The sequence below is a fragment of the Myiozetetes cayanensis genome, unplaced genomic scaffold, assembly GCF_022539395.1.
Source record: "Myiozetetes cayanensis isolate MyiCay16 unplaced genomic scaffold, myiCay2020 scf19, whole genome shotgun sequence".
In the NCBI taxonomy this organism is placed as follows: Eukaryota; Metazoa; Chordata; class Aves; order Passeriformes; family Tyrannidae; genus Myiozetetes; species Myiozetetes cayanensis.
The window spans coordinates 10146730-10164579 of record NW_026087400.1 but is presented as its reverse complement, the minus strand read 5'-3'; the positions used below and the strand labels follow the sequence as shown (position 1 = coordinate 10164579).

Genomic DNA, 17850 nt, shown 5'->3' with positions numbered 1-17850 from the left:
TGCTCCTGGGATTCAAGTAAGGAATTCCACCTGCTCCTCCAGAGGCCCTGTGTGACCACAAGCTCACCGGGGGCAGCTGCAGTCTGGGCAGAGAGCAGGAGCCTGAGAACAGAGTTTTTTGTGGAGGTGAGACTGAAATGAAAGAGCTTTTAAAACATTTAAACTGAAATGCTCTCTGTGGAGTTCAACAGGAGTGCCTTATTCTGCTTCAGCTCTAATCTGTTCCTAATCAACTTAAGACAAATTTATCTTAAGCCAGATTTGCAGCTGTTAAGAAGGATCCACACAGCCCTTTGCTCCAGAATTGCCATATTGGTTTTGTGGAAAGATCCACATCTTTAAATGGGCGAAACAGGGGCCCTGGGAGCCGTGTCAGGAGTGAAGAGTCACGGAGCCAGCTCAGCTTCTGGAGCTCAGCACAGCATCCCATGGAAAACTGCATCTGGAGATTAACTGCTGTCCCAGTTTCTCATAATTAAGCAAGATTAACAGATAAATAGTCCCAGCAGCCACCAGTATGAGTAGCTCAGATTTGTTTCCAATAAGGCTCAAGAGGCCAAGAGAGGTTTGGGCAGCTGCAGCTGCCTTTAACAGCACTTTAGACGGACAAATTCTAGTAATTTGTGTGTCCCAAATCCATTTGTTACATCCACTGTGCCACTGCTGCTCACTTGGCATTTCAATCTGCAGTGAAATGAGCTCTCACAGGAGCCAGTGCTTCAGGCTGTTTTACACAGGAGCCCTGAGCACCCACCCAGTTCTGTCCTGGGCTTTGACACTGGTTTAGTTAACTCAAACTGGGGTCAAGGGTGAGGGAAAGGAGAAGAAAAGGATGAGGGCAGGAGGGACAGACAACTAAGGACCACAGATCTGTTAGAACAGGGATTATGGGAGTCTCAAGATAGAAGCAGGTATGAACATAAACTTTTGGCAAGATGGTATAAATACCATCCCCTGCAGTGCTTTGTGCTCATAGCAAGAGATGTTTCTAAGCACTCAGTTGGAGTTACTCCTTCGCATCCAAAGCAGAATTACTTAATTACTTGCACTTGTTGAAAGGTGTAGAAGGTGGTATAATACAGGCTCCTACAACACTGACAAATGTTCACTGCGACCTAAACAGGACATAACAGGCCGACAGGTGTCTCAGGGGGCTGGAACTGCACAAAATGTTTTGCAGTCAATGATTTTGAGTTCCTGCACTAAGTGCTGACAATGTATCAATGAAGAACGGCAACAAGACTTAAACATGATTAGTATTATCCAACTGCTTTGTTATAAATATATTATATACATTCAAACATCACATTAAAATATTATTCCATTACACCAGAAGAGATTAAGGCTTTATATTATTTACAGAAACAAGCAAGCACCTTAAAAAAAAAAAAAAAAAAGAACAAAACACCAGTCATTGACATTTCCCTTCTAACATTACAAGTTTGATACCTTGAGCTCTTGAATACAGCTATTTGCGGTGTGCCCAATGCTAGAACTAGTTTAAACATTTATTGTCAGGGTAGGAAACACTTAATAGCAGTGAGCACTCCACACGAGCAGGTGTTGTACGGGGTGCCCTCCCTCCTCAGAGGCTCCTTAAGTTGAAGGCTTATGTAGAAATGGTTTGCTCAATTCCACGTGGAGAGTAGAACAATTTTATTTTAAGGGAAGCTGAAGACACTTGAGGATTCGTGGCCCACTGGAGGAGCAGGATTCTCAAAGTCTGTTCCACATGACATCAATTGGATTTAACATGATAGTGAAGACAGAGCTGCACGCTGATCAATCACAAAGTGCACTGAACAGTCATGATTTTCTGGGCTCCCCCTGCCCTGACACTGCTCTCATGCAGAGCACTTGGACACAGAGTGACAAACCCTTGTCACCACTCTCCCTATAGGACTTAGGCAACAAGCTATTTTGGAAGTGTTAAATAATGTTGATACAACACACGTTTCCTACACCACCACGTACCACTGGAGTGACTGTCCTGCCCTCGGGCTGCCCGACAGCTCACGGACACAGCACGTTCTAATGTGTAAGCAGACATGGCTAAACAAAAAGGTGCTCAGTGAGAGTAATCATCTTCATTTCAAGTATTGTTTTAAGAATTAGTTCTTTTCATTGCAGTCTGTGTTAGCACTTTTTAGTTTGTGCTTTAGAGTCTGTTATTTCTTTGCAGGTCTTGAATTTGGCTGATGGCTTTATTTTTTTTTTTCTTTTAAAAACAACATTGGCAACAAGTTAAGGATTGCAGAAGGCTGGCAAAAGTTATTTGATTTTCTGAGCCCATTTCATGTCATCTGCTCTTGGCTTCTCCCCAGTAAGTCCTTGGATGATGTTCTCCAAACACCTCCAGAATCTTATCTTCTCTAATGGATAGTTCAGCCAACCTAAGGGATTACAAAGGAAAAAGAGGATTAGCTTGTCAGAGCATCCAAAGTTCAGCTAGTCCAAGACTGCTAATAATGGTCAGGTTCAACTTTCAGGACCTAGTAGGACTGAAAAATAGCTCTTTGAGTGGCAAGATTTTTGCCATCATCTGTCAAGTCAGGCTTCTTAATTGTATCGTGTTTCTACACGACATTCTGCTAATGAGAACTAGATTTGTTTCTTGGCAGAGGTTTCAAAACCCACATGAACTGTTTGTCAAAGCCAATGACAGAATGAAGAACTACAGTGGTTTATTTCCTGCTGTCTGATTAATCTGATAACTTATTTAGGGTTGTGCAACACTGGTCACTGGGCATTCCCACCTGTCCTGTGGGCATAATATTGAACACGGATATAACAGGAAATCAAAGGTAGCAACACCTGTCTGCTCCTCTACCCTGAGACAGAATGAGTGGATGCTGAAAATCCAGAAGCCTGGCTTTAGAAATGAGCATTCCAGACCAGCTGCAGATGAAATGCTCTCTTGAAGAAACAGCAGCTTGAAGACTTTAGTGAACAAAACCCACTAAGGCATGAGCTTACCAAAACTCCAGTCCATTGGATCCCAGCACCACTATTCCCTCAGGCTGCAAGCTGAGGGAATAGTAAGTGGTGCTGAGATCCAATGGACTGGAGTCTGGGACTATTCCCTTTAGCTGATCACAAACCTTCCCCCCACATCTTTTATGCAACAAAAGCAACTCCAGTTTTACTAAGAGCCTGTGCAGTAAGAGCACAGTTAACTTCATGCCATTTTCCAGTTTAATAGGCTGTCCCTAAGCTACATCTCAGCAGGTGAACTGCACTCCAGGGAGGCTGCAGCACGACCCCAGGGGCAGTACCAGTGGTGATGCAGAAGTAGGTCTCGTGTGGAGACACATGATGGATCCTGTGGTGCTTCCTGGGCAGGATAATGTGCCAGTCCTGCAGGAATATGACCCAGCGTGGGAGCCCAAAGTACGTGTGGGACCACTTGTGGATCTGGTTCGTCATGGTGATGAAGATGATGAGTGCGAAGACGTAACACTCCCAGGGACACGTCTCATACAGTGCCTCTGCAAAACAAGATGTGCATCTGTAAACACCAGTTATGAAAAGGCAAATTTCTGCTAGGACAATGGCTGGTGCCACAGGACCTAACAAAGGCCTCAACGAGCTGCTTTGGCAGAAGTGTCACAAGAGCCAGTGAGCCATAAGCAATTCCCAAATGTCACAAGACAGGCTGGGAAGTGCCAACATCTGTGAATGCACCATAAACAGGAAGTCAAACTGAGTTGACCATCTATAAAATTAACTTAATCCTTTAGTTCTTGACTTCTAATTTGCACATAAAGTGCTTCTGCACAGAGATGAAGCATTGCTGTTATATGTTATATGTTTTAGAACAAAGGTTTCCACATATGCTCACAGCTCGATCCTTCTTATAAAAAGAATGTTTAACATAATTTCTAATGCTTCCTTGCACAACTCTTCTGCCCCAGATCCTCTGTTGAGTAAAGAACCTCTCTGTGGCACCTGCTGCCACCCCACCTGCGGAAAAAAAGCTTCCCTCCCTCCTGCCAGGAGCACCAACAGCTCCTCCTTGTCATGTCACAGTCATGGATTTCTCCTACCTTCACACAGACAAATGTTCACCTAAATAGCAGCAACACTAAATCCACAGAAGTCAGAAGTAACAGCTTACCTGGGGAGAAAGAAACAAATTTGTATGCCATGTTTGCCAGTGGGACCAGTGTCATGAAGCAGTTGTCCCCATTGGTCTCTATGAAATCATGCCTGGTAATTGCTGTGGGGTCAATGTGATGTTCCCTAAAGGGTCGGATGAAAGCCTGGAAAAAGAAACGACACCACGGCTCAACATTGGTCTTGGAAAGAAAATATTACCGAAGAAACCCCCCAACAAACCCCCAAGCCCCTCTCATGCATTCTAATCTGATGACTGAGTTTAAGAGAGTACAAAGCATGTGAGCAGCATCAAACTTTTGTGATGACAACACTTCAGATTATTTGATTTACATTTGAGAAGCAATTCAGCTCCCAAACCCCAATCCAGGCTTTCATAGCTTTTCAGTTTTATTCTTAATTTTCAATTAGAACCTGTAGTCTCTAGACAAAAGAGACTACAAAAAACAAAGCCTCAGCATCCTAATTTCACAGACAAAATAAACCAGTGAAAATCACAAATATAATTTGCTTGCTAAGCAGCATCAACAAAGGAAAAAACACTAAAACATTAAAATCCAGCCTAACATTTTTGTATGGGGTACAGATGACAGCACTAACAGAGTAAATGCAAGTTAAGTGACTGGATAAGGCAGTAAGTCAAAGAGACTGTACAAAAGTCACCTCTAAGGGCAGAAACCACATCAGAACACACAGTCCCAAAGGAGACAGAGTAATTGCTTTACTGTGTGTGACACTCAAACCAGTTACTGATTTGCCTTTACCACATCCATCACATACAGCCTGTGCAAAGGTGTTCTGAGCAGCCTGAACTCATGGTCATTTAGTGCAGAGTCTCCATTTTTTTTTTTAATATAAACTATGGTCCAGAGATACTGGGATTTAAAGACTACTAAGTCTATTGAAGGTGAACAAAAATAAACCAAAACCAGCAGTTTGAATTCTGTTGTTGTAGTTTATGTATTTCTGAATAATTACAAGGAATAGCCCACATGCTTTTTTTTTTTAAAATCATGATCCTTCTAATACTGCACTGTGAGGAGTAATTAATAGTAGCTATTTAGAAATTTAATTAAGAAAACAGATGATGGCTTACAATAGAAACCAGTGCACCTTTGACTAAACAAGTGGCATTTGTAGCTGCAGGTGTATAATACATCTCTAATTAAATCTTCAGTCATCACCATTCTAATATTACTACATCTACAGCAGGGGCAGCAGAACAGAGAGCTGCAAAGACTCTTACTGGAGCACCCTCATGTTTCACAAGTATTTAGGAGTTCAGCTGCAGGGACAACTCTCCACATTTATGGACATTGTTTTTTCAGGATCTACAGTGCCCAAGCCAGGTTCCTCCACCTGTGGTTCCCACAGAACCTCGGGAAGGTCTGCAAACACTGCTATTGCAAAACTGTGTGCAAACCTCAAACAAGGTGATAACACGGAGCAGTGTCACCTTGCACGTGTCACCCAGGCCAGGTGCAAACACAGCCCTGCCCCAGCACAGCCCAGTGCTGTTCCATGGAAGGCTCTGGGGTGTGGAGCTGGTTACGCTGGCAGGACTGAAGACAGAGCCTGTAACTGCCCAACTCAGCTGGGAACACTGGAAGTGCTTCAGGAAGGTATTTCGTAACTTTTTCAATCTTAAGAATAACAAATCTCAAACCTTTCCAACTATGGGTAGCTCCACAGATCCCCAGGTATCTGCTCCCCAGTGAAATAATCCTGATAGGAAGTCAGCCGTAATAACTCCTGCAACTTCAATGAGGAGAGAGACAGTTAGAGAAACACAGCATTGTTACTGACTTATTCACATTTTATACTTGTTTTACAAGTTGTTTATCTACCTTTCACTTACATATTTGCACCCACTAGAAGATCTACTCCAGTCTTGAATAAACATAAGGTCAGGCAAGTAAGAAAAAGAGGTTAACAATACACAGTTTGGACAGTAACAATCTTCGTTAAATCTACAGCAGGATTTTGTGTTTAGCCCATCTTGTACAGAACAGATAGACCACTCCACGTGGGTACCTTTTGCTTAGCTGACCCCTCACCTCTGCAGTCCTTCTCACCTTTCATTTTCAAACAGGGAGAAGAAATAAATGCACGATTAGTGTGGCACCCACTACCCGGCAAGCTTTCTTGTCATACCATAAATCAACCCTCACTGCTGAATCCATTATGCAGTTGGCCCAAGCTCTTAAATGCAGCAGGAAACACTTCATTCTTTATGTATCTCCTTATTGTACTGGAGACAGCTTATTTTATAAGCAGTAAATTGTGTACATTTGTTCTTGTTTCAGACCACACATGCAAGCTCCAGTGAGACCGGGTGGGACACAATAGCTTTTAGATCTGCTCCCAGCAGCTGAAAGGGCAAGCAGCCTGGGTTCAGGGGAAGATATCCAAACAACACTTCTCTTTGCAACAACTAAAATACCATTCTCACTGAGCTAATGCCCCCATTAGCCCTCATGGCCTCCAGCAGCTGCACCATTAGAGTCTGAAACGACTGCAGGAGCAGCAACACAAATTGAGGCAAAATACTGACAGTTCAATAGATGTTTCACATGTTGCTTTGATGTCAGCTGGTAGAAAGCTAAGAGGGAAGAATGGAGGGTGCCTGGAGCAATGCATTATACTTCAGCAATTGGAAAAAACCCAACTACCAGCAATCTCATTCTAGCTGTGCTGCAGAAGGGCTTGCTCACTCTTCTGCACTTGTGCAGGGTGAGTAATAATAGAAGAGGTAAAACTGTACTAAGATTATACATGACTAGAATCATAATGCTTAGGGTGTGTCCTGTCCCCAAGCTCAGAGGTCATGATGGAGCAAGACCCTCCTCTGGGTCAGGGACATGCTGGAGCAGGACCTGGCACTCAGCACAGTCACCACTCGGCCACAAGGCTGGAAGAGCAACTGCCCCAAACACACCATTAACACAAGACAGCTTTGTCTCACTCGTGTCCTGCTCAGAAACCAGGAAGCTGTCGGGGTTTGGGCCACAGAAAAGGCCCCGCTCCACCTCTTCCTTGTTTAAGAGTCAAACTGAGACACAACAACTTGCAGCCTCACCCAAGGGCTGCTCTCACAGGGAGCACAAACCGCTTCCTGTGGGTTGGCTGCTCCCGGGCCGGCGGGAGGAGCCCCACGAGAGCAGGCACTGCACTGCGAGGGCTTCAAGAGACAAAGCTATTTTACATGTTTACAACAAAAAGATGTACTTTGCCGAAATGTTACAAGCTGAGAGTAAGCCTGGCTTTGCACAGGTATAATTACCAAATTGTAACCTGGAGCTCTTACAGCAGAGCACATATAGGTTTGTATTTACTGTAAAAATTCAGTTAAGAGTTTCTCGAGAGGCAAAAAACCAGCACAAGGTGTTATTTAATAACTTGATGCTGTTGTGTAACATCATTGAGAAGTACAGTCATTTTTAATCAGTGGCTGTATGAAAGAGTTGAATGTTACAGCACTAAAGGGTCAGGGGAATGGCCAACTCCACACAGAAAAAGATCTTGTTTTCTAAAAATCAATATGCTAAAATGACAGTTGTTTGTCATTACCTCAGTTGGTTAGAGAATGGTGCTAACAAAGCCAAGGCTGTGGGGCTGATCCCTGTATGGGCCATTCACTTAAGAGTTGGACTTGATGATCCTTGTGGGTCCCTTCCAACTCAGAATGCTCTGAACTCTGTGAACACTTACATGCTTATAAAAATAAAATGCCTTAGTCATCTGCCTTCTCCATGTAGTGGCTTTCAGTACAGAGAAGACAGAGGCTTGATACCATGGCAAATTACGAGGCTAAGAAAATAAAATCTGGACATTCCAACAAGTATAAAGTGTAGCAGCTTGAAAGCAAAAAAAGAAGAGTTCATCATTTTGGCTAATAAAGGTGAGAAGAATGCAGTGAGAATGGGCCTCAGCGCAGTGACCAGAGAACGCAGCAGAACTGTGAAATACAAAAAGGGCTGGGATAGCACATATATTATTATTGTTATTATTATAGTATTATTGTTATATAGTATTATTGTTATACATATAGTTCTATCCCATTATAGCTACAGTTTCAAACAAGTTCTGTCTGTAGCTCTCCAGAGGGAGGACAAGTCTGTGCTGTGTCACAGGAGCTCCTTGGCAGGACTGGCACGTTTCTCACGGAGCTGGCACTTCTCCTTCTGGTGAATCCCTGCTCTGGGAGCCGTGTAATCCTTGTGTCCCAGCAATGCCCCCTGAGAGCAGCACACCCCACACTTCACAGCTCAGCCCTGACTGCAGCAGACCTGACCTGGCCTGGGGGCTGAGCCAGCTGCCAGGGAAAGGAGATCCCCAAGGAATTAGGGCACAGTCTCCCCTGAGGCTGAACAGCAGTGGCTCCTAAAGCAAGTACTCATCTACCAAGGCACAGCTTGGCTAAGAATCACTGCCTGATAAACTTAATGATAGGAACAGCCAGATTTTATTCTTCTGTCTCTAACCTTAGTGTGTTTGCACGAAGCAAGCTGTTCCTGCTCTTTCTCCAGCTGACAAAGGGCTTGTAAAGCACCTGGCACATTTAAATAGCAAAGTCCTGACAACTTTACCAAGGCCTCAGGTTCTTTAAGAAAAAGTACCATTGTGAGAACTTCTTTTCCCTGTAAATGCACTACTAGAAAAAGCATTTATGCCATCCCAGAAGATGGTGATTAAAGATACAGAGAACAATGGATACTAAATGAAAATCAAGAGCAAATTTTATCCCAGCAAAAAAAGTCCAATACTTTCATTAGCATGATTAATCAACTAATCCTCCAGTTTCATCCCTTTAAAACACTCCCAGAATGAAGCAAGGTGAGCTCAGTCCCTGGGAGCACTGGGTAGTTCTGTGCCTGCAGGTTGGCACCCAGAGCCCCAGCACCTGAACTGGGGTTGGCATGGGACGTAACCCACCATCACACTGCTCTGTTCAGAGTCTGCACTGTGCCCATGCACTCCAGCAGGGCAACACCCAACACGTGTGTGTGTTTGAGGTGCAAGAGGCAGTTTTCTGAGTGGATCAGGACCACCGAGACCTACAGCTCTTAAATCCTCAGCCAAAGTCCCCCGTAACTTGGAGAGAGCCCCTGACAACTGGGCAGGCACACAGAGCTGTCTTTGTCCCTGCTGCTGCCAGAGAGAGCGACAGCATGTCCCCTGTGCACGCAGTGGGGACAGAGAAGGGGCCGTGTCACCAGAGTCCCTCCAGCACCAGGGCAGGAGCCTCGTGGGGTAGAATGGCTCAGCTCTCCCTCCGCCCTGCCGACAGCTGCCAGGAAAGTCCATCCCTTAATCCAAGTGACATGAAGAACAGATAACTGGTGTCAACATCACATGCCTGAGTGCAAACCAGCAATTGTACCACATAATTCCACTTTCACGATCAGCAGCCTCCTCCTCTCCTCCTTATGGGGGCTGGACTGGGGCTCCCAAGAGAACATCCCAGTAGTGCCCAGTGGATCCACAGGAGACAGGATACAAACACTTTAATACAACCCACACTCATTTGTGCAAAATGCAAAACAGAATCAAAGTTTTGCCTATTTAACCACTTGTGGAGTTTACACCTTCAAGAGATGATACAGTTTAGTGTGGAAACACAAGTTACCTACAGCTACCAACTAACTGCTGGGTACTGCAGGTGGGGTAGGACAAAGCGGTTGAGAAAGAACGGGCTTATTTGGACCAACACTGAAATAAAAGATCATTTTCTGTTGCTAACTGAGGATTCTAGCGTAATTTCAAGGACCTTTTAAAGCAAAATTTCAAGTGGAAATTTCATTTTAGTGCACAAAGTAACTCCAAAATGAAGCAACATTGTTAGAGCTGCGAGGCAGAGGATGTGGGCACCTGCCCCACGTGCCCAGCACTCCATTCAGCACTGATGTCTCTGGAATGGTTTCACTCCAACCGGTGCCAAGGCTCTCGTGTGTTACACACTCATCCTTTGGCTCTGCAATGCAGCTGATGAAGTGCAGCCCTGCAGAGCTGCTTGAGCTTGGAACAAAGAGCTGCTGGGCCTTTATGAGATCCAGTTTCTATTTTGAAAGCTCACTAAGTGATTTCCTCCTGTGTGATCTCTTCTGCCTAACCCACAACATCTGCAGGAATGAAACGTGGACCTCAAATTGGTTTAAAAAAATGAGGTGCCCAGCTCTCAAGTCAGCAGCAATTAACTGTACCTTGTGTCATGGCACAAGATGTTCCTAAAGATATCTGTCCTATGTGGGGCAGTTCTTACAAATATAAACAGGTTACAGCACAAAGTTAACTTTCTTTTTTTTAAGACTGCAGTGCACAGTCTCTGTTATGAGAGAATGTGGCTGCACATGAAAGTCAGATGTCTGAAGCAAGTCAACCAACTTGGAAAAGAGGGTTTAAAACCCTATACAAAGGCAAGAGGAAGGGGGAGGAAATGAAAACCAGGATCCGTGTTTTAACTTGCCAAACTTTTTATCTAGATGCTGTTCATATATATGAACTACATATTCAACTCAAATGTATTGAAAAATATTCTGGACACCACAAACTCACCTGAAGGTATAAGGGCTTTCAACCTTGATTTTATGTGTTTTGGTGAGGCTTTTCTGCTTATCAAACAATAATGCCTTTGCCAGCCTTGTTCCTGGTACTACTAAACATCTCTTAGAGTGCTGCTCTGGTTCTGTGGCCCTGCTGGGATGGTGCCCTGCTGCAGTGGGAAAAGCTGGGGGTGTTGAACCTCCACCACACCCCACCCCCAGCCAGGGCTGCCCACAGTTAACTGGGTGCATGTGTGTGCGTGCCAATAAAATACCAAATTGAAATCTGCACGACTGGCAGCTTGCAGAGAGAGGAACATTTCCATGGCTGCTCAGCAGCTGAGGATATTCAGAATAGGGCATGACTGGATTTAACAGAAGCAACAAAAGAAAGCCATCCTCTGCCCACTCTTTTTTTGACAGTGAGGAAGGGAAGGAAGTTGTCTCATCTCTGCTAAACCAGCCTGAAAGACAAGAGACTCCCATGCCTCTTCCTTTCCAACAAGATCATCCTTAGTCAGCAGGAAACACCCCAGTGCAGGAGCCATTCTAACCAAGGCCACGAAAGTCTCCCCTCAGCGATGCCGTGGGTGACTCAGCTCAGCAGCACAGACCTGCCTCCCACAGCACACAGAGAAGGACCTGCTTCCTGCCAGCCAGAGCAGGATCACACCTTTTTTGTCCCAAGAATCTCTGGATTATGGTATTCACAGTATTACTCATGTCACAATTAAGTGTTCTTTTAAAAGTATGAAAAAAGAATTAATTACAGACACAGGGTTTAGGCAAAGTGGAATGATGCAGAGTGTTCAAACTACTCCATTTCTTAAAAGATATGTATTTGCATAAGAGCACACAGGGGGTGCCAACAATGCATTCAGTGGACAGGTCTGTGCATCCATCCCACTGGACTGCTGATCCCTTTCACGTTTCCAAAGGCCTGGTGTGAACCTGAGCCAGAGCTACATCTTTATTAGCAGAATGTTTGTTTTGTGACCTCATCTCAAAGGTCAATATTCCAAACTAAGCTTGAGGAAGGCCTCACTGGAACACACCTCAGCTGCCTGTGACTCAGTGTTCCCAGTTGTACCCACCATACCATCTACAGGACTTAGGAATCAGGACTTTCATGGAGATGAACTTCACAAAATGTAATAAAACCTAACATAAAACCCCAAACTAATAAAATCTGAGAATTACAGATATAATTCACACTTCACCTGAAGAAATAATGTACTGAAGAAAACAAAACAAGATAGCCTGCAGCACTTATTATTTTATTGCACTCGTTTTTGTACACACTATCAGTTATTTCCACACCATTTTATTTACACAGAATCAAGATTCTGCTACTTTAATCATTCACTACTACTTAAATAATACTATCAGTGAATTGGCTGCTTTATCAGTTAAACTGGTAACCAGGATATCAGAGAACTCAAGCTTTTATCAACATTAACTCTGAGATGAAAGCCAGCAACAAACAGATTGCACTACAGGTTAACCACCATTGGTGACTCTCTTGTCTGCATCTGCCCTCGTCACAAAGGAGCAGTTCACAGGCCACATTCTTCTCCATCCTCCCAACACCTCCACCTCATCAGCTGAGAGCAGACAAGACTGAATGAGGCCAAGAGGACTGGTGTGATTCACAGTGGGAGGACACTGCTCCCCCCCAGCCCCCTTTACACAGACATCAAGAATTGCCACTTCCCAGCTCTGGGAGAAATTCATAGCTTCTATCACATACCACTGCTTGAACCTGCTGCTGTGTTTTGTTTGTTTGTTTAATTCATTAGCAATGTACAGCAGAGATTATAAACAAGCACCATTCTCTTCTAAAACGTACAGCTCACACAGTTTATAGAAAATGTATTTTTATTCTAAAGCACAGGAATGAACAGCTGTACTACCTCAGACAGTGCCCTAAGGAATGACACCATGTGTTCTCCTTTCAGCTAACCAGGCAATTCATGCAAAAGCATGTAAATGTTTATACACACCCAACACAAGAGTTACTATTGCATTCAGTATTCTTTGCAAGTATGGGAGGACACTGGTGAAGTGCTTGGATACTATTCCCTCCCTCTTCTCATAGTAGAAGTTTACCAGAGAGCTATGAAAGGTATGCATTGCATAGCTGACTCTTCAGATTTCTAAACTGAGTCCTTTTTCCTTTTCCCACATCCCCTCCCACCCAGGAACCAGCAGTGCCCAGGCAGTGCCCACAGACCGAGTCAGCTTCAGGTGAGTGCCCGCCTGCTCCGCTGCCCTCTCTGCCTCTTCTCAACAAAGTCTGTGTGCAACTGCTTCTCAACACCATCCTGTGCCACAAAACTCATGGAAACACTGATACTTTTTGCTCTGTGTGTTAAGGAATATCCCAGTTGTACCTAGGGTTAGGCTCTGACTGATGTAACAGATGTTGTGGAGTCCCTTTTCACACCCTGCTCATTCTGAATCAGTTTTTTCCTGTAGCTAATTCCATGCAATTCTTGACTCTATCAGTAAAGCTGTACAGCATCAAACTAGAATCTTCACTGGTTCTTCATCTCCTCCATGGGAAAGAGGAATCACCAGCTCCCACTGCAGCTCTGCCCCACTGAGATCCTACCAATGTAAACACCTCCCCAGACCAAGGCACAGAGATGAGACTGAGCTGCTGGGCTTGCCTGCCTTCACTTCCCACCAACTGAAGTAATAAGAGATCAAGAGTCACATTTATTATCACAAGAAAGTGGAAACTTGTCTTATATTGCTGGAAAAAAGTCACCATTGAGGATAAAGGCCAAATGCCACATCCTGACGTGGAAGCACAACTCTCCAAAATTCTCATGGTCACTTTGCAGTCCCCAGAAATCAAGCCAGTTTGATGCCTTAACCACCTTTTATAACATTTCTCAAGCTTTTGCTTCCTGAAAAGTTCTTGTAAATGTTTTTGTTGATCAGTGTATTTTGTTTCCATCTCTGACCATCTTGACAGCTCTTTTGGCTCTCAATAGTCCTTACACTTGCAGTGACTACCCAAAACCACCAAACTTACACAGCTATGCCAAAAACTTCCCCTCTGAGATACCGAGAAGCCACTGACACGAAAGACAAAGCAGTAACAAACTCTGCAGATGGTCTCAGTTGCAGAGGCTCTGCCCTTGCACACACACTAATTGTCCCTCTCCCTTTCCCATAGCAAGTCAAACCTAATGGATCACACACTTGCTTCCCACATCCCAGCAGTCTTGCCTTGTTTGGGGCAGGGAACAGTTCCTACTTACATATCCCAATGATAACCGAGGGCGTGTGTTCCAGTCGCAAATAGAAGAGGAGATTGTAAAAATTGAAACAGATCAGAGAGAAGCATAAGATGACAGAAATCCATTCTTGTAGTCTCTTTCCTGTTGGAAAAAAAAAAAAGGAAAAAGCACGTTTTACTTTTATCTGAGAGGACATTTTGGAGTCTGAAATAATACAGACAGACCATTCTACTGCCTGCATGACTCGCTCCATTTGTCTGACAGGGAACTGAAACAGAAACTTATTTATCCATGGGAGGTGCACTCATTTTGTTAAATCACATTCTTCTTCCCTGGGCCGCCACTTAACCCCTTGCCTCTGCCCTTGCCCAAATAACAGGGACAAACCAGATATCATCTCACATTGTCCTAGTTTCCTTCTCCCTGAGATTGCTGGCATAATGTTCCTCCTTTTCTCAATTTGCACTTCATCCAATATTCAGTGTTGCTGGAATGGCTGAATCTGGGAACAAATTTCTGGCCTCAGACGTATTTAAATCTCCTCGTGATCTGTAATATTTACAAGCTCTGAGATTTTAAATAAAGCTGTTGCACTAACAGGAAAAAGCACCATCCTGTATTTTGGTGGCCCTGGAATGACTTGTCTAACACTGCAAGTGTAGCCCCTGAAGCTCCTCACTGAACTGCTGCCTTGTTTTTGCCTTCCTGCTCCCAGGCAAAGGCTGGGAACTCTCAGCCACTCTGAGATGACAAAGGACAGAATAAGCAAAGAGAAAGAACTGGCACAAATTCTCTCCTGCACCTTGCTGTACTATTTTGTACCTTCATAAAAAAATCATTAATGAATATAGAAAGGGAACATAGAAAGGGAACAGGCAGATCAGAGTACGGTAACACTTTGAATATCAGATTAGCAGCAGAAAGCTGCTGCCTGTTCATCACTGCTGGATCCTCACGAGGCTCTGAGGCCAAGAGCAGGGGATGCTCAGGGTGAGGCCCACGTGGATTAAGGAATCAGGAACAGACCTTTAATGCCCAAGGCCAGGCAGGAGATCTGAGCTGCCACCGTGGCCAGAAGGGCCCCGGGCTGCAGTCAGCTCTTGACGTGCTCAGGGTCAGCCAGCACAGCCTCCTCCTGCCCAGGGCTCCCCAGAGCAGCCCCTGCCCCACTCGTGCTGAGGCAAAGCCACACCCAAGGAACACTGAGTGAGGACTCCAGGGAGGTGCACGTGCTCTCCCAGGCACACTCAGGCCTAGCATGTGTTCAGGACGAGAGCTTCTGTCCTACTCCTCCTCCCTCCTGACCTACTGCCTGATCAAATTTCTCCTCCTAAATGCTAAATCAAGTCCTCCCTCTCAACTGTACCACACAACAAACAGGGAAGTAGGAACATAAAAGGAGGATCAGAATTACCTCCAATGTGCCTACAAAGCAATATTTGAAAGCGTGAACAAAGACTTTTACAGGCCAGTTTTGCTCTAGAAGGACCCCAAGTATATAAATTAACATCCCCTGCAGCAGCAGAGGGGAGAATCGTAAAATTAAATTAAGACCCAAGAACAGCCATATTTGACGGCAGCATCAGGTGGCAATGTGGGCGATTCTATAAAGAGATCCCTGGAGTAATGAAAGTAAGAGTTAATTAACACTCGCTTCCTGCATAAGAAAACCACACCCTGATTAGAGCAGCCAAGTGGGTACAATTAGCTGACTGCGGGAAATGAGGCTCCTGGCTGGCAAGTCCCCTGAGCTCAGTGTGTGCAAACACCTCTGTACTCTGAACACCGGGATCCCAGCATGGCTGTGCAGATACCTGAGCCCAAAAATGCAGCCTCAGCTCTGCACTGCGAAGGCAAATCACTCAAGGAGCTGAGTCAGCACCAATAACTTGTGTTTAAAGGGCACTCAAATTTAGAAGCGTGTCCTGCCTGAAGGAATGAGGTGACAAAGCCACAAAGAGTGTGCTTAAAGGGATCAGGGAGATATTCCAGTCATACTCACTCTGCACAGTCAAATGTAACCCCTGCTCTAATGAATTCAGAAGTTGGACATCATGTGCTTCCTCCATAATACATATTCTGACGCTGTTTATGCAAATTATTTATGTAAGGCCAGAAAAAATGCGTGCATCCAACACATCCTCACAGCTTTCTGACACAACATCACTGCACATGTCCTGCTTCACAGATTGCCCAGGAATCTCCCTCTACAGCCAACGACAAGGACAGTGAGTTGTTTTGGGAGGAAAATCTTTTCCTCATGAGCCAAAGTCAGGGATTGCTTTTGTGTAAAACGGGAACCAGACCCAGCTGGACCAGAACTGTGTGTCCAGGTGCCACACAGCATCTTCTCAAGGCAAACAGGAGGTGACCAAAACCAGCTGAAGTGGGCAGACTTGCCCCAAACAGTGAGACAAAACAACAAAGGCCTTGGTTTCCTTATCATCGCTTGGCTCTGGGTGAGTAAGAACCTACTTGTGCACGAATTGCCTTGTGTGAGCCGAGCTCAGCTGACCTGCTGGAAACCACAGAGAGCTGAAAACGTGTCTTCCCTTTCCTAATCCCTCTCCTGCAAATGGATTCACCGGGAACGGCAGGAACACCCAGCACTGCTCACACTGTGAGCTAAACACAAACTACGCCTAATTATAAGGAGTCTGCAGCTGTTTCCACAGCATGATCGAACAGTCATACAATAAGCACTCAAACGACAAATTGAAGCCTGTTTGATGCGTACCACGTTCCAGGAAGACCAGAACAGGAATTCCAGCATCCCTCCGCCCCTTTCTGAGGGGCCAGGCCTGGAGACCTCAGAGCAGCTCCCTGAATGCTCGCTCTGCAGCCAAAGCTTCTGTCGTTACCTTGTGTAGCGACCAGACCCTCTACCAGAAGGAAAGCCTCGCTTGTTGTATGCCGGTTTTCAAAGAGAACACCCGCCCCTGACCCGTTCCGGGCCGTTTCAGGTTCGAAACGCCCGGGGCCGCACACCCGGCCCGGTCCCAGCGCCCCCGGGAGCCCCGCGCTGCCCGGGCCGGGCCGGGGGCGGCAGCCCCGGGGACCCGCCCGGCAGGGCCTGGCCCATCCCCGCCCCTCGGCGCTCCCGGGGCCGCGCCTGGACGGGCCGCGGTGCCTCGGGGAAGCCGGGCCCGAGGGAGCCACCCCGAGCGCCCGGCCCGAGGGCTCCGCCCGCGCGGCCGCGCCGCCTCACCTGGCGAGTAGAGCTCGGCCAGCTCGCGGGCCCCGGCGTGCTGCGCGCCCCAGCGCCGCCCGCCGCCCTCGGGCTCCTCGGGGGGCTCGTCCCTGGGCGCCGCGGCCGCCGCGCCGCTGCCCGCCATGTCCGCGCCGCTGGGCGCGCAGGGCCCGCGCTCGGCCCGGCCGCGTCCGCAACGGGCCGCGCTGCGGCAGGGCGGGCGCGGCGGCCCCGCCCACGGCGCCCCCCGCCAATCGCCGCCGCGGCCGCGCGCCCCGCGGGCCAATGGGCAGCGCCGCCCCGAGCGCAGCGGCCAATGGCGAGGCGGCACGGCCCGGGCGCAGCGGGGGCGGGGCCGGGCGGTGGCCGGGCCGGGGCGGGGCGGGCGGGCCCGGGAGGAGCGGGGCGGGGCGCGGAGGCTCCGGGCGGGGCGGGGCTGGAGCGGGGCTGGAGCGGGGCCGTGCCGGGCCGTGCCGGGCGGGGCGATGCGGGGCGGTACCGGCAGTCCCGGTTCCGGGCTGTGCGGGGTGGACTCGGGCGGTCGGCTCTGGGCGATTCCGGGCCGTGCGGCGCGGTCCCGGGCAGTCCCGGTTCCGCGCCGTGCGAGGCGCTGCCAGGCAGTCTCGGTTCCGAGCCGTGCGAGGCGGTGCCGGCCGCGCCCCCTGTTCCCGGTGCCTCGCGCGCTCCCCGCCGGCGCGGGGCGGAGTTCCCGCAGCATCCCCCGCGACAGTCGCGACAATAAACAGACCGC

General features: G+C 47.1%; 1 protein-coding gene across 1 annotated transcript; it reads right to left on the bottom strand.

Moving 5' to 3' along the window:
• Positions 1-1253: 1253 nt before the first annotated feature.
• Positions 1254-17330, bottom strand: PEDS1 (plasmanylethanolamine desaturase 1). The gene is made up of 6 exons (XM_050314115.1): positions 17118-17330; positions 13931-14050; positions 5783-5874; positions 4118-4262; positions 3276-3488; positions 1254-2393 (listed from the first exon to the last, which is right to left on the bottom strand). Exons 1-6 carry the CDS (start codon positions 17242-17244, stop codon positions 2272-2274), a joined length of 819 nt encoding a protein of 272 aa, XP_050170072.1. The 5' UTR covers positions 17245-17330; the 3' UTR covers positions 1254-2271.
• Between the last annotated feature and the right edge of the window lie 520 nt (positions 17331-17850).

Coding starts and splice junctions, on each gene's coding strand:
- PEDS1 (XM_050314115.1), bottom strand. CDS start 17,244: ATGGCGGGCAGCGGCGCGGCGGCCGCGGCGCCCAGGGACGAGCCCCCC. Junction 14,051..17,117: donor GGCCGAGCTCTACTCGCCAG/GTGAGGCGGCGC, acceptor TTTTTCCAACAG/GAAAGAGACTACAAGAATGG. Junction 4,263..5,782: donor AGCTACCCATAGTTGGAAAG/GTTTGAGATTTG, acceptor TTCTTTTTCCAG/GCTTTCATCCGACCCTTTAG.